The sequence below is a fragment of the Mya arenaria genome, chromosome 9, assembly GCF_026914265.1.
Source record: "Mya arenaria isolate MELC-2E11 chromosome 9, ASM2691426v1".
In the NCBI taxonomy this organism is placed as follows: domain Eukaryota; kingdom Metazoa; phylum Mollusca; class Bivalvia; order Myida; family Myidae; genus Mya; species Mya arenaria.
In genome coordinates, this window is record NC_069130.1 from 35,910,689 (window position 1) to 35,937,653 (window position 26,965).

At 36.2% G+C, this 26,965-nt stretch overlaps 1 protein-coding gene across 1 annotated transcript; it reads right to left on the reverse strand.

The window, feature by feature from the left end:
- Positions 1-1,271: 1,271 nt before the first annotated feature.
- Positions 1,272-25,644, reverse strand: LOC128203681 (contactin-5-like). The gene is made up of 27 exons (XM_052905201.1): positions 25,078-25,644; positions 22,494-22,588; positions 19,445-19,527; positions 18,538-18,701; positions 16,877-16,993; positions 15,474-15,666; positions 14,539-14,669; positions 13,725-13,820; positions 12,873-13,103; positions 12,321-12,417; positions 11,876-12,060; positions 11,381-11,562; positions 11,026-11,116; positions 10,271-10,377; positions 9,851-10,037; positions 9,285-9,454; positions 8,780-8,906; positions 7,957-8,133; positions 7,456-7,617; positions 7,081-7,178; positions 6,632-6,718; positions 5,844-5,994; positions 5,233-5,354; positions 4,835-5,018; positions 4,325-4,440; positions 3,433-3,610; positions 1,272-2,927 (listed from the first exon to the last, which is right to left on the reverse strand). The coding sequence occupies exons 1-27, from the start codon at positions 25,166-25,168 to the stop codon at positions 2,779-2,781; spliced, it is 3,771 nt and encodes a 1,256-aa protein (XP_052761161.1). The 5' UTR covers positions 25,169-25,644; the 3' UTR covers positions 1,272-2,778.
- Positions 25,645-26,965: the final 1,321 nt, after the last annotated feature.

Sequence of the window (26,965 nt, forward strand, 5' to 3'; positions counted from 1 at the left end):
AAGGTCTGGAAACGAGTGATACTAGACTGCTGACAAAGGATGAGATCGTAGTTGTTCATATTTATGCTCGAACATTGATGTGTAATGGCTAAAAGCATTACTAACGCTTTTAGAAAAAATGACTTTAAGGGCAGTTATCCCAACATTTGAGATCTGATACATTGTGAGTTATTTTATATGACTGACGTGAAGGCATTGATGTTAAAATCAGCTGACTCTGAGACCAACATTCAAATATCGAAAACAAAGGTTCTAATGGAGGGATACCGTGTCTAATTTGACAGAAAGGTACAGGAAACACATGAGACGATAGTTTATCACTGTAAATCTTTTAGGACCCACCAGTCATTTAATATGTGTGCGTTTTCAGCTATTAAATACACGGTTACAATCTTGTTATTAGTAATTAATATCTTCCATAAATGCATTATGTAGTAAGTAATTCAAGGTTTATCACTAAGAATTTGGTTTTAAAATACGAGTGTCACTTTCATTGGTCAATCCCTCACCATGGGTCAATACAGCGACAAATGTCTCATCGGGAGACAGAAAACCATGCAACCTTGGTTGTGACAACATGTATCAATTGCCTAGTTTAAGCATTCTATAAGTGCCCCCCCCCCCCACACAAAAAAAAATAATAAAAAATAATAATAATAATAAAGTCTGTGTATAGTACACAACCTCTGTTTATTGATCTTAATATACTTACCTTGATCCCTCTTATCAGATCTCTGATCTGAGTATCCTGCTGTGCAGTTTGGGAGGTTTTGTTATGGAAATGGACCCTAAATGGCCCTGTGCCAATAAACGAATACACAGGAAATTGGCCCATACTGTGACACCAGTGCAATTAGCAGAAGATGCACAACAGGGGATTATCATGCCAAACATTCCTTAAACTAGGCATTTAATTAAGACTTTGCTTAGCTCCCGACGGTTTTACGGGGATAAACGCCTGTCAGACGGGTAACACCTGGTGAACAGCTGTGTGTGTATACCACATGATAAATTACGTCATAGATGCTACGTCGGAATGCATTTTTTTGCTTAACACAAAGATAACTTTTCTTTTACTATACCATTTTAAATGAAACAAAGGGCAGTCTATGCCGCTTAAAGAGCCCCGTCTGCGTTTTTTACCAGAGTTTGATAAGGTGCTTAGATTCCTCAAACACATCGACAAACATAAACAAAATAATGTTTTGACATTGCTCCGTCAGACGGTCTTTTTGTGAAAAGGTTTGTCGAAATAAATACAATAACTGACGTCAATTGAAAACTTTATTTATCAAAATATATGGTTAAAAATATACGGAAATGCAAAATCTGTGCAGGAATGTATGATGAAAGAGGAAAAGGTGCGATTCCTCGCAAAACTACAAAAAAAAACTCAGGCCATGATTAATAAACTACTTGTTTAGCGTTTCCAAAATGACTCATGAAAGAGTAGTTTCGGCCCCTCCGGTGGCCATAATTTTGTTTTCGACTGTCATTACGGAATTAGGGGGTTATAATGTTAAAAACTACATACCCGACCACACCGTAATTGCGGTAGGAAAACACTAAACAAACTAGTTATTAAATGTGTCTTAGCCTATTTGAACGATCAGAACTGAGATAAGTTTTCTGTCGTCAAACAGGGGCCGTATTCAATATCGTTGTTGTTGTTGTTGTTGTTATTGTTTAGTTTATAAAGGTCAGTCCTCTCTCTATAATTGCTGCATTATTGTTTGACCCCGTCACATCTGCAAGTGTGACTTAGAAAAATGAAGGGGGGTTTTACCCCCACCAGTTGATGGTTCGCCAAACGAGTAATGTTGTACCCAAAATACCGCGGTTATTATCCTTGACCTTAGACACGCATTATGCAGTGATTCCATTCAGTCCATTGGTAAAAATATTTTTTCACTGTCCAATCAAAACACTCGGATTTCTAATTTTAAAATTGAGTAAAATCTTGTTGTAATTGAATACAGCCCCTGAACTTGTTTGATATTTACATGTATGAGTAATTAGCATTTTTTTTTTTTTGCTTTTCACTAAATATCGTTCCATCAGCGGAGATTCATTCGGAATGGTTCATCAAAATAATAAGAAAACGTCTTACACTCCACATGCACAAAAATGCACAGTCTGAGATTCCATTTGTGTGAACCATATTTATAATTGGAGCATATTGAATTGAAACATGTATTAACATATTACACTGTACATAATGTTACTTACAGATGTATGGGTGAGTTAACGTTCATAAACGAGTTCATGTAAAATAATTTACACAGAAATCTTTATGATTTTTTTCTGTATGATTTTGTGCATTATAAACAACAAACGGCTATACAAAAAGATACAAACTATTTACAAGTCTAAACTGCAATACATAGCACACATTTTAACTGTAGATAGAACACATTTTTACTGCAGATGGAACACGTACTTACTGTAAATAGAACATGATTTAATGTAGAGAGAAACATCCCTTTGATAATATGTACATTTAGTACATCATTGGGCTAATTGGTATCCCGTCCATGCGCGCTGGTTAGTGTAGAGGCATTTCGCGCTTAACACTAAGAAAGTTAGCATCGTAAATGTCTCAATATGAGTCAAACAACAAATGATAACTCAAATAACTCTGTTGAACATGTTGGTCTATGGGAACAGCACAAAGGCTTATGGTTACATTCTCAAGTTCTGGATCTTCTAATAGAAGGAAATGCTTTGGAGTACTTGGGTTAAAGTATTGGGTTAACTTGTTAAAATGTATTTTTAGCGTTATCGTCCCAAACTGTTGAACACAATGCTGATAGCAGCTAGTAGAAGAACAGTAACTATGGAAACGCCAGTGGACGACGCCCCGTCAGGACACATGTAGTGGTCGTAGCAAAACCTCGTAGTCGTCGGATCAAACGGAACGGCCTCGCCTAAAATGAACAAAAGTTTATAATTATCAATAACGAGGGGTGATAAAATTACGTTGACATTTCATTTAACTTTTAATTGCATTGCTCATATTCTCCATGCTTGCTATTTAGTCTTTTCTTCACACCATAAAGAACCAGCACAAAAAATATCCACATTTTTAATAAAAGAATGGCCATTTTCAAACGGTTTTTTTCGAAAACGAGGTTTCGGGCTTTGGGCCCAAAATCACGTAATGTGTACACATTCGCGCAATGAGCTATTCAGCCAAATGATCATAATGGAATGTGGTCGCTATAAAAGATATGTTTCACTATTTCTAGTTACTTCTGTATTTTATAAGCCCCTTGTAGTTTCATGTTTACCAAACATGCGAACGTTCATATGCTTTAACCAAATATGTATATCTAAGAAATATCAAAAGACATATCTCTAAATAGCTTATAACTACACAGTTGTGATACAACAATAAAAGTTTCCTTCAACCGAACAAATAATTCCAATTACCTTCCACAGTAAAGTATACATGCGGACTCAGGCTGCCCTCCCCGCCAATGGAATAGCCCAATACCCGCAGGACATAGACGGTCTTCTTCTGGAGGCCCCCTAAAATGGCTTCGTCCACCACTTCCACTTTTGTGTCGTTCGCCGTCCGGATGTCCTCTTGGATTTTCCACACTCGCAGCTGTACATAAAAGTAGGTTATATAGTGGGTCGATTTTTTAGGTTTTACGAAAATATATGGTTCCAGATTTCAAATGTTTTACAATATTAGACCAATGTTCGCTAATACATATATATATATATATATAATATTGATATATATTTTTTGTCAAAAACTTGTTATTTTAAAGCAAGAAATGGACATAAGTTCTTACTCAATTTCCATTAATATACTAGTACGTCACTGTTTTAAGTACAAAGTTAACATATAGAATTCGGTTAGAATATTAAGAAAATACCAAAGGAACAAAATCTATTTCCTTTATAGTTACAATATACTCAATATTAAAATATTGTTCTCAATTGAGAAAGAACTTGAGAATTTTCGATGAAGATGGGTTAGAAGTTTGTTAACGCCGTCGCTGTTAACTTTTAAAGGTGAATATATTTATGGTATGCTCTAATGTTTAATATAAAACGTAAAGAAGGAACATATGTCTAGAGTAGAATAGATTTGAAAGTGAACAACTTTGTTAAAACATCATAACAATTGACCAACTAAATTTTTTTCTTATAGTATTTGTTGAAAGAGTTTCGCCAACCTAAGTTCTATTTTAACATAGTATATGTAAAACGTATTAGGTTAAGTGAAAGTAACATTGAATGTTTAAACTGGTTTACTGATGTTTATCTTAACACTAGTATTATAAAGAGTATGATTATTTAACAAACTTACAATATATCCTTGGATCGTCTCTTCGTCCCAGCTGGTCATCACCTGTTGCCAGTGGACGCTCACAGAGTGGTCTGAGTGCGCCATCACCTTCACATGGCGAGGATAGTCCTGGGGCGCTGTAAACAACGAAACAAATTTACATGAAGGTAATGCAGGAATACGTGAATTACAACTCAACTCAACTCAACTCGACTCATTTTTTTTTATAAAAGTCAAAAAGGCCACCGAACCAAAGTACAAATTATCTACAACACAAAAAATTACATTCTTCCTTGTTTGTGGTTGGCGAAAAAGTCGTGCTTAAAATTAAAACATATTAAACACAGCACAGACCATTGTAATATCACGTACATCGTTAAAAATGAGCATTTGGACGACATTTCCACAACCAGCAAATAGATAAAACATAATGTAACCATTCAATACATGTTTCGACAGTATAACTTCGCATGTCCTTAAATAACTGTGTAAATTGTATAAAGGCGAGACCGTCATGATGTGAATACTTACGTAAATGGTATGTTTCCGCCAATCGTATCTCCCCGACCGGGCCTACACCCGCATAGTTGACCACCTGTACGGATGACCAGTAGTTCGAGTTGTCCATAAGGCCGATTATAACGGTGTTATCGTGTTGTCCATACAAGTCGAACCAAATAACGAACTCCGGGTTGTCAATATGCCAGTAACGGATCTAAAAAGGGGGTCAAAATATAGTGAATTTCAAATGCATAAATTAAACTAAAGTATTTACCAGATATAGGCAATTATTTTAAGAAATTCATATCATAATACTGTTATTTTGACCTTGTAGAGTTAAAATTCATGAATTCAGTCACAGATGTTCGAGGGAGTTCGCTGGATGAAAACCAGAACAAGCGTCCACTCAAGTGTCAATATGAACTGACCCTGTATCCCTTGAGCCTTCCTTTCAGTTTTTCCCTCGTGTCCTCCACGGGCGTCCACGACATGGAGAAGGCCGTACCGTTGTAGTTATCACAGTCGCCCATCAACACTGTCGCTATCGGCACTGCGTTAAAAAAGAAGCGGTTATTCGATATAATATCTTGGCACTTGTAAGAAATATACAATGTTTTAAAATCACTAGCTGATCCAGCGGGGGGGGGGGGGGGGGGGGGTCAGTGTATGGTTCCGTGTATGGTTCGGTGTATTGTTCAGTGTATGGGCGCACTGCTAGAGGCAATGATGTTGTTCAACAGACTTGGACCAGCAATGACTTTAACATGTGTTTCAGTGTTCTTGTAAAAGCCCCAAAGCAAGTATTTAACCATATGGTTCAGTGAATTTGGACATTACACATACGCAATACAAATACATAAAAGGAATAGCATGTATTTGATAAACCCGAGAGCCAATGATTTACATGTACGATTTAACATACTGGGACAAGTAAAAAGGGACACGATTAGAGTCATTTTTTTGCAACTGTTGTTTGTGAACTTGGAAGGTGTTTTAGTCTATTGGAACCAGGACTCCTCAATGCAAGATTTATACTTACTGCCTTCGGCTGACATGATAACGGTGTCTGTCGAGTTTGGCCCCTCCCCGTTTCCATTATACACGCCGACCATGACCTCATACTCGAGGTAATAATTTTCCACGCCTACTTCAGTAGTAAACATACTCGCCCGTGGGTCTGCAACCTTTACCTACAGAGAGAGCAAAGGGTTATAAAAATGATTACGGCAAATTGTACAAATTATCTATAAACCAGTCTGTAGAGAATACAAGGCTATTACAAATACCACATAAACCATACACAAGGCTATTTAATATAAAAATACAGTGTTAAAAATAAATACAAAAATTGATGTAAATTTTATACATGCGACAACATACTTTGAGATGGCAATCAAGTAAAATGACTTGAAGTCGGAATGGGAGCGTTGAAGTTTTGTACAGTGTTACTACTTTTGCATTGAATTCTATAATCCTGTACAGGTTATAGACCAGTGTTTATAATTCATATTACAACGGGGTAATGAACTGCTTATAGCATAACTGGCGAAATTAATTATCGACAAATCAGTGTTTAAATATATGACGATTTTTGTTGGGAATAATTTATAGTTGTTCATAAGTTTCGCCATATTTTAAGGAGTATAGTACTTACACAATATGCAATAAAATTATTTGCATTTTTTATAGATTATTTTGTGTGAAATTCCGATTAATAAAAATATTGTTTATCATGTGTGAAATTTTGTATTTTTCGCCATTTTGTACGATACGACCTTCTGGTAAATAAATGTTTTTGGTTGTGTTTATGATTTGCTAAATACTAACCAGTTTCCAATCTTTTTGTGAACCCTGCCGCTTAAAGTATACATTATAACCGAGGTTAGGGCCAGCGTATTCGGAGATGTCCAGGGGCTGAAATGAACAAGGAAGTGATCAGGAAGAGTTCAATAATAAATAAAACACACAATTTATTCTATATATCAGAATGACATCAGTGATTCCAAATTCTACACTTCCCTTTGCTTTAAAATAATAATGTTCAAAATCACGTAACAGCGCTCAAAATCTTTGTCTTGTATGAAACACTTTACATTTAAATTTGCAATATTTTTAAGATTTTAACAGAACAATAAGATAACAAAATATTTTTTTTAAAACATGGTTTATTAAGAATTATAAAAAGATTATGTTTGATATGTTGCTGATATTATGGTTGATACACAGTATGTGTATTTCATTGCAATCAAATGATAACAACTTGGGATGTTACTTACATCCCAGACAATGTTGAGCGTTCCGACCTTCCCCTCGTCAAACCCTCGAACATTCCGTGGAGCCACAACAGGAATAGTAGAAGCGGTCTTTATACGCACTGAAATGGACACGAAGGTGTGATATTTAATTATGTATACCTACAGTTGGTTTGGGATATCACAAGAACAAAGCCGGACTACACACTCATCGAAATATCTGTATTAATAAAGCTAGTGATAACCGCTTGGAACAGTCAGCGAAATAGAAGATTACTGGGGTTTAAAACCAGAGTTCTAGTTTTTCACCATTTTTTTAAAAATAAATAAATCATTAAGCCAAGTATTCCTGCCATTGCCTTGCCTTAATATCATGATGTATAAATCATGTGTACGTACCAGAGGGCATGCTGGCTTCTTGTCCTCGGCCATACACGTTAAACGCACGGACCCGGAAGCTGTAGGTCACATCCGGTAGTAGTGACTCCACAACGACGGCCCGTTGGTCCTCTCTAAGCCCGAGATCTGCGGCGTCCTTTACTGCGGCAAACTCTGCCACATCTGAAAAGTTTAACGTATATTTAGTTTAATACAAGTGCATCGGGACTGATTTTGTTAAAAAATCAGCAAAACAATAACAACCACACGTTTTTAATAGTAATGCCCTTACATGAGAAAATACATTTTATTCAATTCTGACGTGTAACAAGCTCCAGTTATAGGTCAGGCCTAAAATTTGTAAAGTTGTATAAAATATATACCATTACTATTGCAGCATCTTGGGCATAACTATTGGAGCTGAAAAATTCGCCGAAAAGTCTCGTGGGCAGTGATATTGGTTTGAATAAAATTATTATTCAGGAGCTTGTTGCATTGAATGTATAAATTTGTATTCTATACCTGCCATAACATTCACCCAGCGGTTCGGCCGGATCATGGACAACTCGGCCTCGATATCATAGCCTAATATGTCCCCGAAGTGTCCCATTGCTGGTCCGACGGACCAAACTACGGTAGCGCTGACCGACGTCACAGATCCAAGCTTGATGTAAACACCCGCAGGAGGACCAGGGGGACCTAGAAGTAAATTGATTATATTGAAGAGTGTTACATATATTGGAATACGTGTACAATTAGTGTCCATGAATCCATTTGACTTTAAGTAATGTTTTAAATGTTTAATTTGCTATTTTCCTTGGTGTGAGTTTGGCTTTGTTTCTCAGTCCTTTTGAAATCAAAAAAATATTTAAATTGACTGATGAGTATGGGCTTTTATTTGCATTTTAAATATATGTACTACGATAAATTACTTCGTTGATTGTCCATACTTATATATTGTCTAGTATAGATTAAATGTTGCTGGGTTTTTTTCTGATATGTTGCCGTACGCGCATAAATGCTTGGTGCAATTAAACGAGACGGCCATTTAATGAATTACATCTGATGTGTCGAGAATTTGCATCGCAATAAGAAGCATGTACAATATACACTGTCATTGACGATGTCTACAAAGAACAGCATAAATATAATTAAAGAGTTATTTCCCTTAAGTCACAAGCCCATGTATTGTTATGCCAAAAGTTAAATACGTAAGTTAGTTATGTCCCTTTCGCCATGTCAACTGTTCTGAAAGAACAGCAAAACTATCGTACAGAAGTGATTTATATCCCTCTCATCATGCAACCACGGCAATATCTTTCGACTAAACGAGTAGTGCACCCACCGTAGACCTTCAGTGTGGCGACAGCGGAGACGGTATGTATGGTGGTCTTTGCGAGGCATTCGTATTCGCCATGGTGTTGGAACTGGGCGTTGATGATGTATAAACCCTCGCTATCTTCTCGGGACCTCTGAAATACAAAACATTCAATCATTTATTAAAATAGCTATAACGCCCAAACTTCGAATATTGATTACAGTCTTACATTACGGAGATGATACATGCGAGCTAACCAAGCCGGTCATAACACCTTATCTAGTCGTAAAGCTGATGTGCATGCATTGTCATCTCATATGTCAAAGGAACCAAATTATGTGCTCACCGAATGTGTATTATTTTACCTAAAGGCGAGGATAAACAAGCGCCAGCCAGTTGGTACTGGCTGCTGTTTAAATGAATGGGATTTCCAGATGTGATACCCTGATTGGCCTTGAGACAGTGGTTTTGCAAATTGTATTATCAATTAATTTCCGTGTTAATTTCGATAGTTAAACATGTGCACACTAACCTGCTCATAGTGGCCATCAGAGAGGGTGAAGTTGAGGATATGCCCGTTAAGTTTCCATTGGTAGGTGACGTCAAACATACGGTTGTTATAACCCGCTTGGCAATACATAAACGCTGTCCTGTTCACCATGACCTGTGTGGCTGCTGGTGGCCGCGATATCACGATCCCCTCTGGAATAAAGAAGGATTTGTAATAATTTGAATTGTCCTCGGAGACTGCTGTTCTCATAATGGTGATGTATTTCGTGGTACCATTAAGATTAACTCTTCCAGAATGTAGCTATATTTAACTACATCGTTAAGTGTACACTCTTTTCGGAAATTTAAACTCAAATTCGGAAAACCTCGTTTCAGTAAAATTGCATACACTGAGGTTGGGAGACATCTATCTCCCTTTTCGACCCATATTCCATGACTGAAATGACCAGATATCCAGGTCTGGGATGGAACTAAAAGTTGTTCTGTAATTCACTAGTAATTGAAACTCTTCAGTGTAAATTTGGTAGAGGAATATCATATCGATCAATATGCATTTTTTCCTTCAATGGAAAATAACCCTTTGCTTACCGATTACAGAGACAGCTGTCGACATCGACGCCTCGCCTTCGCTGTTGGAAGCGTGACATGTATACTGCCCAGCGTCCGAGGGCTGGATGTTTTTAAACACGAGGGCGTAGTCAATCGTCATACCGACATGGCCCGACAAGTCACCCGTAACTGTCGCTATGTCACCTCCGTTCTTTGACCAGCGTACCTGTAATACACGACAAAGTAGTGGTGAATTTGAGATAACGGGTTTGTCAGATTGTAACTATAAAAGCGAGTGAATGTTGTTCGTTAGTACATTTTGTTGACTTAGGCTTCACGTGTGTTGCTTTGTGGTGAATGTTTGTGTATCAGTTGAGGAATGATATTTTATACCGAATCAAAATATAGTCGAACTCCGTCGGCTCGAACATGTGCAGTTGTAAATCTATAACAATTTACCTCCGGGACGGGAGCTGCCTCGACGTCACAGCGGATGGTGAAGTTTCCGCCGTTGGGGAGCATGACAGTCGGCGGGATCGGTCGACGAGCAAAAGTTGGAGCAAAACCTGTATGCAAGATAAGATAAGATAGCATATGATAAATTTAACTTCCAACCATGGATAATGTGATATATGATATGTTAATCATACAAACGTAATGTAGAACATCAATAAAAACATATTTGAACTGCGTTCAAGGCTTAATTCTGATTGATTTAACACAAATAACAAAAAGCTCAATGGAACAAATTTGAACATGTCTGTATGAGATATACTGATATTGTCAAACTTTGCAATTAATTTTCGCTCTTTCAAGGGCTTAACAAGGAATGATTAAATTCAGGTCTGAAAACTTTTGTGTGCCTTTATCTACTATCCCTAGTTTTAAACTGATGTAATTGAAAATGATTATTGTGTAATTTGACCAGACGGCATTCTTATTGATATTGTCTTGTTAAATGCATAAGTGATGTTTCGACATACGAAATATGATAAAGCTAAAACGGCAAAAGTGATATCGGGAAGAAATTAGTATAAGAAATCATAGAATTATCTAGTTTATGTGTACTTTTGTTTCATTAGGTACTTTACTTTGATAATGATTTTGTAGCCATGTTTGGAATGCATCATAAGTTAATAAATGCCGTTGCTGCCTTTTGCGTGAGACTTTTAAACTAATAAGTTAGGGACTCGGGACTGGTAATCTGTACTTACGGAGAACCTTGAGTTGACCATAGCTGAAGGTTGTGCCGTGGACGTTGGTGGCTCCACACTGGTACATGCCTTCATCCCTCGCCTTGTCCACCTGGGGAAATCAAAGGCAAAATTGGCGATACAATATTCCAATTAAAGCATTTTGTAGAACCACACCTGCATATGCCTTCATCCCCCGACCTGCCTACCTTGGAAATTACAGCAAAATGTGTGGTGATAGACAATTACAACTAATGTGTTATGTTTAACAGTGTTTTAGTTGGTCTAAATTACAAAACTAAAAAACAACAACTAATGTTTTCATACGTAACCAGTTATGACAAAATGAAACATGATTCTCGTTATAATTACCCACCTTATGTATGATGAGATAGTTTCGCCGTATCTCGATCTCTCCCATGATGCCTTGGACCAGGACCCCATCTTTGTACCACGCGTAGGTTGCAGCAGGCCGAGCAACAGCCTTGCAGCGCCATTTTAAAGTCTTCTCGGGGTCCGCCATTTTATCACCGATTGTGTACGGGAAATAGGGGCGTGCTGAATGGTGCAGAAGTATGGCGAAGTGTTTTAGATGTAGCATAAGTAAGATTGATTCAACTCTTTGTTTTTGAAAAAAAAAATGTAATAACAAAGATACGCAAAAACTTAAAATTGATAAATTTGTCATTGATTATTCTTTACGAACAAGATAGATATACATGTATAACATTGTATTTTATTATTTTAAAAGAAACACTCTTGTGTGAAACCGAATAAAGTTCCATTAACCAATGGAGATCATTGCAATTTATTTTGTTCGTTCAATACAAATTCTAATGCAATTATTTAAGTATACATAAATAAAACATACCTTCCATGCTCAGCGTGATGACCTTGTTCGTGACGCCTCCTCTGCCGTTCGCCGTACATATGTAGTTACCCTCTGCGCTAAGCTGGGCGTTAGTAATCGTCATTACTCGGTTATGATCGGTTATCGTCGTGCCGGTCTCGAAGTTCCGGCCGTCTGATCGTCGCCATGAGTACTCAATTGGTACACTGAAGATATATCATTACCAAATGGCGGTTTTGTTGTTTTTTTGGTTTGAAAAAAGATAACGGATCTCAAATTGCATAATTATTAATTGGTTATTTCACATATGCATGAGGATACTGTTTTTTATCAAACCATAACGTTAATCATAAACTGTTTTTCTTTCAACAGCCATTTTCAGAGATGGTATTCTAGTATAATACAGTTCAAATATGATCAGTATTTAATCATTCTCTGAGGTAAATTTCAAATAACGAGAACTCACGTTCCGTATGCAACACACTCGACCCTAATTGTCGCCCCTCGCACGGAGGGGGAAGGGAAGGTGTGGGTGTAGATCTCGGGCTTTATATTTCCAGGCTCTGAAATATAGATATAGGTGGGTAAAACTAGATATTTCTAACATTAGAGTAGGAAAGTGAATACATGGGATTTTCTTAAAATTCCAACAGCTGAATTAAAAAAACCCACAGCTCATCTTAAACCACCAACAATAATGAAGTAATAGTTAGATGACATGAAGTAAAATATTAATGAATACGAATGGGCGAAGTGAGCGTAGCGAGGTTAAATTCTTATTGATTAAGCCTAGTATATAATGAGTGCTTATCTGCGATTTCATTGGCCGAAAATGTAGGTTATATTCTAATTAGTTATAAAAGACACCGATCCTGAAGAATTACAAAGACTTATATCGTTTAATACCCGTCATCAACAGGTAAAACCGACAGTTTATCCTTCAACACAAACAATTACCTCACAAAACACGTAATTCATCTTTACCACTTTCACGAATGTCAAATATAAGATACCCTACCATTTTCCGCAACCCTAAGCCAAACGCCGAGACTGACGATACTGGGTGGCTGGTTGATTGACGTCTGCATTCCGGAACTGGCGGCCAGTGTAACTACGCATGTGTACTTCTTGTTGTCAGTCTCCTGGACGTCCGAGAAATACAGGTAGCCACTGTTGGACACGAAGATGTTCGGAAGGTTCTCAAACATGGGCTCACTAGTGCCATTACGAAACCAGCTGAACCGTACCTCTGTAAATCAGAGTAAATCGGAAAATCAGCATATCGATCGTACGTATGTAAAACAGAGAAAAAAGATATAACACGATATCGTGCTTAAGTAAAAAAAACAGTGAAAGAAGATATATGGCGCTTCTTTAAAAATCAGAGAAAGAAGACATAACACCAAAATGTTCTTCTGTAATCAGAGAAAGAAGAGATATGGCGACGTATCACCATATCATGCGTCATTATAACAGAAAAAGGCGACGTATCACCATATCGTGCGTCATTATAACAGAAAAAGGCGACGTATCACCATATCGCGCGTCATTATAACAGAAAAAGGCGACGTATCACCATATCGCACGTCATTATAACAGTAAAAGGCGACGTATCACCATATCGTGCGTCTATATAACAGAAAAAGGCGACGTATCACCATATCGTGCGTCATTATAACAGAAAAAGGCGACGTATCACCATATCGGGCGTCTATAAAACAGAAAAAGGAGACATGTCACATAATCGAGCGTGTGTAAAACAGAGAAAGAAGTTATATCCCCATATCGTAAATATTTTAACATTTAATTAAGTGTAAAGGAAACAGCTTTAAAAGACTCTTTTTAGCAGGAGCTTTTTATACGGACTAACCTGGGAAGTACGAAGGTTGCAGACAAGAAATCCTGTAACCCTCTCTCTCCTTGGCGCGTGCATCGTCTGGGGGGACGGGCGAAAACTTCTGTAGATCTGGGAAAAATAAAAGTGCATATGCGAAAACGAGACAGTCATGTGACAGGAACCTATTTTTAACTCGCGCTCTAATGGGTTTAACTCCCGAAACAAGAATTTTCGTTTCAATATATGTCTAAATATCGGAATACAGTATATGCGGTAATCCATAAATCTTACTATAAGGTATAGCCTGTTTTGTCTTGTCGATTAATACGCACCCAAAACTATCCTATAATTAAAATTATATGTTTTAATACGTTATTCAAAGTACTTTTAGTGCCTTTAAACGAAGAGAATCCGTGCATTGAGTTTAGTTTAGCGAAACTCGCTTAAGGTTCAACTTACACCCAGAGAATTAAGCCTGCTTAGGGTTCAACGTACACTCAGAGAATTAAACCTGCTTAGGGTTCAACTTACACTCAGAGAATTAAGCCTGCTTAGGGTTCAACTTACACTCAGAGAATTAAACCGCTTAGGGTTGAACTTACACTCAGAAAATTAAGCCGCTTAGGGTTCAACTTACACTTAGAGAATTAAGCCTGCTTAGGGTTGAACTTAAATCCAGAAAATTAAACCTGCTTAGGGTTCAACTAACACACACAGAATTAAACCTGCTTAATGTTCAATTTACACCCATATAATTAAACCTGCTTTAGATTGAACTTACGCCCAGGCAATTAAACCTGCATAAAGTTGAACCCAGCGTTTTAAACTTTTTAATTTTTCAACTTACACCCAAACTGTAATTTAGCGGGGTTGGACAGGATCTTGCCAAACTTGTTCTCGACTGAACACTGATAGGACCCCTGATCTTTCTGTTCATCTGGGTTAGACACTGTCATCCGTCCGCCCGTAATGGTATACCTGGGTAATAGAGACATGTTTCCTATGTATAACAATGCAAATATTTCATGCATAGTGATCCTATAATTATTTTGGTATCATTACAAAGGGTTTAATGTGCAGATAAAGAACATGTAAACATGATACTGTGCAATATGTAAAAACCGTTTGTTTGTTTGGCATTCAATGATTGCAAATGCGGTCAATCACCTGAAATAAGGACACCAATACAAACACGTTGCACTGAGTAATAAGGTACCAATTGGTGTAATCTGCATAATTGAACACAACCATAAACGGTGCTTCGTGATAGTGATAGCGCTTCACTATTTCTTAGTTCGGAATTACTCTTACATAACTTTTCATTATTAGAGTTCCAAAGATCATTCGGAAGAAGCTAAGTTGATGATCAAACGAGTCAGGCGGACACATCATGTAGAACACTATAAAAACTTACTACTTAACTAAACACTGATATATAATTGTACCAACGATGAACAATATGATATGCCAGGGTTGGTATTCAATATGCAACTTAAGTCAATCTTGTGGTCATACATCATTGACTTCATTTACTGTATAGGTCCTTTATTTATATCGAGCAATCCGATTAGCTAGATCGTTCTTAGATACAATTAAGACCAATATTGAATTCCACAACAGAGCTTTACATACATGCATACACATAATTTGTATTGGGAAATAATAAAATAGGGTTATTAGAACTGCGTTTTGATCCGAGAGGTTATATTCGACTCGAGCGGATTTTTGCAGATTCGGATTTCACGAGACTCAAGAAACAAAAAATATAAAGTATTTGGCCACCTGCTGCTGAGTAATGACGTCACTTCCGTGGATCCATCTTTCAACCAAGAGTATTTTGGATTGGGGTTTCCCTTCGACTTGCACTCAATGTAAGTACTGGGTGTTCCCTCAAATACCAGCATATCGCCGGGCTCGTCCGTGATGTGGGGCCCCACCTCGACGTCCCGCATCTCAATGGGGTCAAGGCCGAACGCTGAACAATAATAATTGGTATTTAGAACTATACATAAACGTTCAGATACGATCATTTCTCAAATCAAACGACGATGTGTCATGGTGAGCACAAAAAATGGTAATTTTAAATGATTGAGAAAGTTGCAGCGAGCGCTGGATATTACTCTTAATCTTATTAATTACGTTTTTTCATAACCCTACAGTAAACTATAACGTGTTTTCGGAAGGCGGGGGAAACGAATTAAGACGTCATGGTATTTAAAGTGACACTCTCATTCAAAATCAATTCATGTAAAACAAACATAAGTTTTGAGTGATTAACCTTTAACTGCTTACCAAATAATGCCTTTATGGAAAATATTTATAACTGATAACTAGATTGTGACCGTGTATTTAATAGCTGAAAACACACAAATATTAAACGACTGGTGGGTCCTAAAAGATTAATAGTGATCAACTATCGTCCAATAAGGTAGAAATACCGTGTTTTCTGCACCTTTCTGTCAAATTAGACACGGTCTATTTTATAAGAACTATTATGTTCGATATTTATTCATCCTTTTCGGTAAAATAAAACAATCGTATTAATTGTGGTGCATCTTATTTGGGGTTTAGAGTACATCTTTAAGCAATAAAACTTTCATTATAACATATTGTAATTTGACAGAATCGTATTTATGCATAGACTTAAATAGCATGGTATATGTATATATTAAACATTTTAAATGTATGTATAATGCATTTTCAGAAGTTACTTAAATGTTATGGTATTTTATGGTAATCCTTAGCATCATCTAATCTCACTAGATTTTCATGATTATATTTTTGCTGAAAATTACAAAAGTACATTATAATTTAAAGATGCACTATTACTCAAGTAAGACTTATCACAGTTTGTATATACCAAAAGGGATAAATAGATGTCGAAAACAATGGTTCATATGAAGGATATCGAGATTAATTTAAAAGAAATGAGCATAAAACACGGTATTTCTACCTTAAGAGACAATAGTAGATCACAGTTAATCTTTTAGCACTCACCAATCATTTAATATGTTTGCTTTTTCAGCTATTAAATACACAGTTACAATGTTGTTATCAGTAATTAATATTTTCCATAAATGCATTATTTAGTCAGTAGTTAAAGGGTTACCACCTTAAATTTATGTTTGATATACACTTGTAAGTATTGATTTTGAATAAGAGTGTCACTTTAAGTGGAAACCTACTGGAGTCTCTCCCCTCAATGCGCGTGTTCTGCGCGTCTTCCTGTGTCATCTCACAGATGTAGTTGGACTTCTGACTGTGGGGGACTACGTTCCAGCCGTACATGACGTACCCCGTACCTGGGAAAAGAAATAAACACCGTATTATTACGAATCCCGTACCAGAGAAGAGATAAAGACCGTACATCACGTACCCCGTACCTGGGAAAAGAAATAAACACCGTATTATTACGAATCCCGTACCAGAGAAGAGATAAAGACCGTACATCACGTACCCCGTACCTGGGAAAAGAAATAAACACCGTATACTATGGATCCCGTACCAGAGAATAGATAAAGACCGTACATCACGTACCTCGTACCTGGGAAAAGAAATAAACACCGTATACTATGGATCCCGTACCAGAGAATCGTATCGGGAATAAGTGATACACACCGTACAACTCGAAAACCGTACCAGTGACAAGAAAAAGAAACATTAAATCACGTACCCCATACATTGGCAGGGCTTTTTCTATAGTACCCTCGGGTCCAACTATGGGAACCCATTCTTAAAGCAAAATATAAGATATTTTTCCCAATCTTCAGAAAAAAAAACCAATCAAAAGTAAAGATTTTTTCATGAAAGTCTTTTTACCTGTACTGGTTCATTTCAACATCCTTATAAATTATGCGATGTTTTGGGGATAATTAAATTCAGAAAGCATTGGTTTTCATCACATTCAGAGATCAGTATTAAATATTATCTGTCATGATTTATTGCAATACGTATTTACACCCCAAGGATTGGTCTTTTAAAAGGAAATAGAAACTAATGTTAAATAATTTCCTCATTCGCAGGAGACTAGACAGCTTTTTCTTCTAACTGTAAAACTTCCAGATTTCGGCATTTTCGCGTCGCAATTTTTCCCAAAATGTCTAGAGTCTTTTTCACAAAATGGGCAGAAAAAGCCCTGATTTGAAAAAAGATAACATCCGTACAGAAAGTACCTCGTAATTGTGACCGTACATCAAGTGCAAAAACAGAAAGAGAAAAATACTTAATAAGTTGTGTGTGTTTTTTCGGAACTTGGTGTTATACATATAACATGCTTCATACATAGTCTAAACATTTTGAATGTATTTTTTTGTGATACTACAAATCACTGTGTCGTACGAGTTGGGTTTGCCATATCAAAAATCGTAAACAAATCTCGAGGTAAAATTATTTGGGCTTGTTTCATACTTGAAACTTCCGATACATGATAGTTAGTCAACGTGTTCATCTGCGCATGTAGTAATGTGATCCAAAATTAAGACATTTGCAAATAATAATCAATTTGACATTAAATAAGCGGCCTTATTTCATATAACCTTAAACATGGATTTCGGTATCTTGATTTAAATTTAGCAAAATTTAACTAATACTAATGTTATTATATTCTTAGTTAACTTTTAATTTCCGTAAAATCGATCGTGTTGATTCCCGATCAATTAAATTAAAATTAATAGAATTTCAAAATGGGACATAACTCAGAAAATATTCTTGCCACAGTGGTTACTCGTGTGCGTGTTGATTCATGCAACATGTTTACGAAGTTTCAATTGAACATATTTAACGTTGTTTTGGGTTTTGGCCAATGTCAAAGATTTTGCACGACTACGACGACGTCATCAAATCTTACCTGTTCTGTCACCTCTGACGTAAGCGATTCTTGTGTATGGATTCCCTCGTGCAGGGGGATTCCCCGTGACCCAGTACGCGGCACCGGAAGTGTCCACTTTGTTGTCGGAGTCCCAGACCAGGACGCCATTAAAGAAGTAGCCGCTCGTAAAGAAATTGGCAAGTCTGTTACGAAGAAAGAGAGAAAAATGAGGTTAAAGATACGTGTTCGACGGGAAAGTTTAACTTTTCGCATTAGCTCTTCATCGCGTTGACCTACTTTCAAAGTGAATTCACAAACTAGAAATACAGGTTGAACTCCTACCAACAATTTGTCGATTCGTCACAAAACATAATTAAGCCCTTCTGAACCACGATTGATATGCAGCTACTTCAGCTCTTGGTATATGAATAACCAAACTATGACAACGAAATATACGTAAAGGTTATTGATTATGTTGTAGAATTTAGACGAACTTCAACTCCAAGGGAGCGACAACAACCGTATGCAAATTTATTTTATTTGTTTGACATGAACTATAACTGCCTTAAAAGTAATGATTGAAATTTAGGAAGAAGAAGAAGAAGAAGAAGAAGAAGAAGAAGAAGAAGAAGAAGAAGAAGAAGAAGAAGAAGAAGAAGAAGAAAAAGAAGAAGAAGAAGAAGAAGAAGAAGAAGAAGAAATGATGTCACAGCTCAGTTATGAATCGATTTAGTCGAGTAATCTTGTAAACATAACATATTGCACAAAACACGATTCAAACTAGCCAATTAGAGCTAATGACTTCGTGCACTGTACTCAGAAAAGACAAATTAATTCTCAAACCTCCAACCCATTGAAAATATTTGGGTCGAGATCATGCAAACTAAAGTTTAAAAAAATGGCATAACATGTGAAATATCACCATGTCGAAAATTATAATGCTTACTTGAAATCATGTAGAGCCAGAAAGTCTGATATAAACTGATGTTCCGTGTAACTATTGACACTCAATAAGGCTGCGCCTCTATGCTGAAAAATATAATGAATAGTACATTATTTTATGAGGTCGGTGAACTTATTTGTTCAGCTTCAATCAAACTACATGTACTATGGTAACGAGAAAGATCTTTTTCCTTTGATTATAAAGGGCAGTGTCAGACTATATCAGCGATATCGACGTGGATTCATAAGATAGTCTTTCAAACTCTACGGGTACGTATACATGAGGCCTGGACTACTTATTGTGCTCTACGTCATCCAGGTATACGTAACTGTGGACTGCTTTTGTGTACTACATCATCAATGTATGTGTACGTGTGGACTACTAAGTGTGCCCTACGTCATCCAGGTATGTATACATGTGGAATACTTATTTTGCTCTACGTCACTCAGTTAAGTGTACGTGTGGACTATTTTTGTGTCGTACGTCATGAAAGTATATGTACGTGTGGACTTCTTAGTGTGCACGACGTCAACCAGGTATGAGTACATTATACATGTGCAGAATGGAGTCATTTATTTGAGTATCAGTACAAGTTTAAAGTGTAACTACGACACATTTACGAGCGTACATGAAGTTAAATGTGTGAAGTTCCGTAAACAGCATCTAAACTCAACTGCAAACTTGTGCATGAACGTGTTGTTACGCATTCAAGTACACGTGCACATCGTGTTTCACATACCCTCTATTGATAGGACGCACGAGTTGTGAGCGACTGCGCTCACATAGTTTACCGCAGCAAAAGCATGGTTCACATTGTTTATACTTAAAAACACGCACATTGCGTTCGATCGATCTTCATTTAACGTTAGAGTAAGACTGTTTTTGCTTTACCTCGTTTAAAAGTCATCGTTGGATCGAATAAATAGATCATTTTCAAGTAGGCTAAGCTCAGCTAACTAATCATTTAAGTGTACCAACAACTGCATTATAAATTCAAGGTTTTTGCTGAACTAGAACACAATACATCATTGTTCGTATAAACTAACGTTGGTTGAAGTGATCGTTTTAAATTTTATGCTGATCATCACATTTTTGTACTAGCTTTAAATTGTGCATAACACTTATTCGTCAATTGATATATTTCCTTATCTTGCCCTTCGCTTTGTAATGAATAGCGGTAATGCGCATATGCATAAAAGAAATATATCACATGCCGTGTCACAGTCGCTCGGCCCATTTCATTGGTAATACACACCTCCAATACTCGTTAGTATTGTTCGTTATGTACTTACACAAAATAAATGGCTACGCATCTGCGTCGCATCAAACCATTTGCTTTTGTAAGTAATTGATAACGATCTTCAAGTTTTAAGTGGTCTACATTATGTTGCGTAATCTATCCACTAACTGGGCCAGCCACTGTTATATATACCGATTCACATGATTAAACTAAATAGCGACTGACTGCTGATTTACTGAAATAAATGTACTGGAAAACTTGAGAAATGCTGCCTTCTCATGAGATAAAATATAATGTTGACCATTCAACCAGCTTAGTGTTTTCGTGTTGAGGATAAATTGTGTCTTGAGACCCAGCTACATGTACCCTTTTACCGAATTGCATTCAGATAGGGCTGATTTCTGATTTACAAAAAAGTACTGCATAATTGGAAAGAACTGCCATCCCAGTGGACAAAATATAAATTCGAACACTGAAAGCTGTGTGGTTCACATGTTTTAATAACCATAATAGTAAGTTGACTGAAACTATAATAAAGAGATCTATTTATAAGAGTCGGCGAAGCGCGTTGTGCTAAAACTGAAATTGGATGCCATCGTTTGTGTTCGGGTACAAATGTACTGTAATAAATGATAATCAGTATGATTTAAAGTACTATACAATGTATACATAATCAGTATGATTTAAAGTACTATACAATGTATACATAATCAGTATGATTTAAAGTACTATACAATGTATACATAATCAGTATGATTTAAAGTACTATACAATGTATACATAAGACTTTGAATCATACTGGTTATATTTTTTTCAAAGTATTAACACTGCATAATGTATAAATAGTTGTATGTTGTATATTTTGTATACCATTCGATCGTTTTCATTGTTTTTTTGTCATTGACATGGAAACTTGAACCATTTAATTCATTGGCCAACTAGTAGTTTTTTAAAACGTTTTAAATAGAGTCAAAATTGTTGTTAAATCTTGAATAAAAATTATGCTAAGGCCGATCAAACCGTCGCTAATTTTGTGAATGATTGTTGGTCAGCCTTAGCAGACGTTTCCCCCCATTAGCAAAATTCCACATTTACGAACAAGTCAGATGTTTTTATACCTATATACACTGAACTTATCTCAAATTACAAAAACAAGACGCACCTTTTTCAACCTGTTTGACCTTGGTATGGATATATATATATTGCTAATTTATTCTATTTTCGGATTGTGACTAGACAGAACATGTCATAGTTTATACATCAAAGGTGAAGAAAGTTATATTAACGTTAATGCTTAAGTCGATCTCATTGGCACGATGTTGCACGAGAATGTGATCTTGTTTTCTTTGGAAGATCGGGAGAATACGCCTTAAAATATAGCATCTGTAATCGCGTATGTATTCGATCTGGACACGATTTTCTTTTATCAAAAATCGTCTCTCAAGCTGTATGTTGTGTTTTTATTTCTAAATTTAACCGATACTAAGTGCCGCCCTACACCCTAACAAAACCTCGTTGTTCCACTTGGTCCCCACACTTTTCAACAAAACGTAATAGGTAAGCTAATATACTTAAGCTTGATTTTTCACTCTATTCGAGATACATTAAAAAGGACATTTTCTTCAGTATGTAACAAAACGTTTAAGATAATTTTAGAAGCTTGCATAAAACTCAAACCATTTAACAACCTAGGGAGCCATTTTAAACGTATTCAAAACTCAGCAATATGACGAGCGAGCATATCATCTTTATAACATTACTATAGTCACGGAATAGCCTATAATAAGCCAGACCGGAAACGGAAATACGTACCCAACAATCCGCATCCGCTTCCTCGTAGAATAGTGGCGCATCCGTCACAAAAAGGTAACATTTGCCGTCCGAGAATTCCCAGCCCAGAGGACATCCTGAAAAAAGAATGAATACGAGTTACACTGATCTAAATTTATTTTAGTATTAACATATATATTAAAGATGCTTCAAGATAAAATTAACAACTGACATTCAAAAGCACAGAACCAAGGAGGTCACCGCCCAAGATTAAAGGGACATACATCCTATATGGCCTTCCCCTATGTCGCTGTGGTGTAATGTTTAATTTAACGTGAGCATTCTCAACAAAACCGCGACTGCTGGTCACTCAACTAAACCGAGACTGCTGGTCACTCAACTAAAGCGAGACTGCTGGTCATTCAACTAAACCGAGACTGCTGATCACTCAACTAACGCGAGACTGCTGGTCATTCAACTAAAGCGACACTGCTGGTCACTCAACTAAAGTGAGACTGCTGGTCATTCAACTAAAGCGAGGCTGCTGGTCATTCAACTAAAGCGAGACTGCTGGTCACTCAACTAAACCGAGACTGCTGATCACTTAACTTAACCGAGACTGCTGGTCACTCAACTTAACCGAGACTGCTTTTTAATAGACTTAACCGAGACTGCTATTTACACATCTTTATATTTGAGATACTCACTCACAGTACGTCATATGAAAATACCCACATAAGAGGCTGTTGTAACAAATGTTGCAATGATAAATAAAGGTTATTGCTGATATTGCTGTTGTTGTTGTTGGTGATGGTGGTGGTGTTGGTGGTGTTGGTGTTGGTGGTGGTGGTGTTGGTGTTGTTGAGTAGAGTGACAGACACACAGTTTGATAAAGACATACTTACTGAATGCTAGTTATAGAGACGTACAGTATGTTAAAGGTCAAGGTCCATGATATTTAACATATACAAACTTACAATAAGTAAAAGTTTTATAATGTTAAAGGTGAAAACACAGAGTGTCTTAAACTTCATACCTGAAATATACGTATTTCCGAAGATTTTAAAATTTTGAAAAATATAAAATATTTTCATTTCCATGTATTCATTAATAATATAGTTGTGGTATTTCATACGGCTTGATGGTAAGTGTGAGACTGTATGGTTTTGTTGGTTTGTTTGTTTTTGACAGAAAATGGTATGTCCTCGAAATGTGACCATGTACCTTTCATATACTTATTTCTATATATTGTCATAACAAAGCCTCCTTAATGTTTCTGAATTGAAATATATCATAATTAATGCCCGTCCCAACCACATCCTTATAATGCTTAGTCACCTTATAAGACAAAAACAGTCCGTCTGTACAGTGGAAATGTTTTTTTTATTCAGCTGTCTAGGAAAACATAATTTTACTTGCAAATGGTTAACAATATTTAACAATGTAATTGTATATTCTATAAAAAAAATTTCGAAAAAATCAACCATTTAAGCCGTAACACAATGACTGAATGGACTTGACCCAATTTGTGCGCCTGTTGTGTTTTTATTCTCCGTAAAAACAAACGCGGTTCACCATCATATGAAACTGTGTATGAAGCTCATTAATTAAGATCACATTGTTTCCGACATCGCCTCGGGCTTGAAGGCCATACCTTTGTATGACATATGTTCAGCTTTGAGTCATATTTTTGCGCCATTTAAAAAATGCAAAATTTTCGCGGTCCACATTTAAAGTGTATTTTGTATTTATTATTAATTTGAATTTTAGCTAAAGTGAAAACGCGCTAACTATGATTTCACGCATTCGATATATATGCTAATATATACAGCGTTATTCTTATGACAGGTATGTTTTAATAACCGAGACACATCCAGCTAGTGTATTTAAAATTAATGAGTTAATAAATGTATGGCTGAATTTCGCAAAATGATGCGATGTACACTTAAAATTTAATACAGAACTATTTTGAAAACGGAAAAAATTGTCTTTTTTGTGTAATTATTTAACGTGAAAAAACGCTTTACAACACCTAGAACAACATAAGCCAACACATTTCCTCAAAATAAAATCTTGAAAATGCATCATATTTATTTAATGGGTGACTTAAACTCATGACTCGACACATAGCTGTCTATAATCAATCAAACTGGTCATTTGAACCATTCGGATAGTGGTCACACGTCCATTTTATAGAACATATTTTAACATAAATCTTAATATTAACTTAAAAAACATTATCACCTACTTCTTTCATTTTAATGAACAATAAACCACACATCCCCAATAAAATACTTTGCTATAAGACATCCTTTGTATCAAAAGTATGTCATATAACTATCTTTGCAATGGCTGTATGGGGGTTTCTTTGTTTTTGGTTCTACATATTTTCCCCGTCCATAATAATAATAATAATAATAATAATAATAATAATAATAATAATAATAATAATAATAATAATATATCTTTCATATGTTCTTTTTTTTGGGCGTTTTGAAAACGGAATAAAGTGTTGCGAATCCATATTCCACGAAGTCTCATCGGTACTTGCACTTAATATCTCGTCTTAAAGGATTCTTAACCTACTTACAATATTATTAATAATGAACTCTGAAAAATACATTACCATATAAAGATTGGGAAACTACTCCATTTATCCGCAAAATAAAAATTACAAAAACACAACAGATATCACTTAATTTCCACATTGTATACATGTTCACTTCACTTTATTATATAAACATCCCATTTTGAAAATGCTACTCCATTTATGCTATGACTTCACGTTAATTATTATGCTTTGACAGCTTGAAGTATAACACGCCGCATTTAGTAATGTCCGAGTTACACGCCAGCCAATCAGAGATTAGCAACAGATCAATTGACCAATCAGATTCGCCCGGGGAAATTAAAAAGATACATGAAGGGAAATACGAAATCTGATAAGATTTATCATAATTTCAGATTTTTTTTATCGAGGATACAATACATAAGATCTAAGATAAATATCTTTTAATGTCCTATAGCTACGAAATATGTGAGAAACTTCTAATTAGTGTCATGGAGTCAATTATCAAAATAATTTTCGAGTCGGCGTATTTTCAACTTGTGTAAAAAACAAACACAAAAAAGACAATGATATGTTTAGATTTATGACCTAGTAAAATTCATTATATTCTTAACGTTACATACGCCATAAGATCGTGACTGCGTGTAATAATAGTCCCAATAGTTATGCTAATACGAGCGTCTCACTATACCCTACTTTTTATCCCAACCTTGGGTATCGAATGACTTTTATTGCATTTTTCAAATAGGCTTCCACAATAGAACTTGTAAGGTATGCTTTTCAGCGTTAAGGTATCAGTAACTTACCCGACTGACTTAATTATGTTATACACGGACGCTCAGTTTTGATATTGACTTTAAATTCATGCACGTATTAATGGCTGTGTGTCGGTATTTTCATAACTAATTTCTTGCGTTGTAATCCAAAATCATTAAATCAAAGCTATGGAAAAAAATAAAGTTTATTATGCAAGACGCATTTTCTAACACGCACTATGGTCATGTTTGACGGGGCGGTTCCCTGAATAGACGTTAGAGGGGCCGTAACTTAGGCCCGCAACCTTTTGATACACGGCTATACCTCGGAACCGAAAGTATATGGCATAAACTATTTGCATGAGGGTTGAGGTAACTCCCGTAAGAATTGTTTAACTATTTGTAGTCGGAAATGGTGAATTCTAGTGTATTTTGTTACTGTTTTTGTCTCCAATATTAATAGAAAAAGATAACTTAGACGATTTTAGAGGGGGCGTGCACCGGGTGCACCCAATAAACGTATATATTAAGTACATGTATTTCTTCATTATTGAACAGAATTAAATTGAAATCAGATGTTCAAATTCATGCCAAGTTATTTCGAATTTCATTCTATCCGTTGATATCCATAATTATTACAGAAGTCCAACTTAAACATTAAAGCTGCACTCTCACTGTTCTACCATTTTTCCAACTTTTTTATTTTTTGTCTTGGAATTAGCAAATTTTTGCGTAAATACCTGCTAACCAGTGACGAAAGACTGCTGACAAAAGATCAGATCCCCGATATTCATATTTCCATTCCAAATTTTATGTTTTATGGCTTAAACCGTTACTAACGTTGACATCAATTTTGGGACGGAAATATGAAAAGCTGCGATCTGATCTTTTGTCAGCGGTCTTTGACCACTAGTTTGCAGATATTAACGCAAACATTTGCTCATTCCAAGACAAAAAATAAAAAAAAAAGTTGTCAAAACGTTCAATCTGCGAGAGCGCAGCTTTAAAACGTTTTTTTCTAAAAAGGTTTCGGCCGTCAGGTTGCAAACGACACAGGAAACCATACAGCTGGTACGAAGATTTTCTCCTGACCTTTGACCCCCAAGTATGACCTTGACCGATGTAGTGAACATTTGTGTGTGTGTGGGGGGGGGGGGGGGTCTCAAAATACTTTAGAGTCGACACGAAAT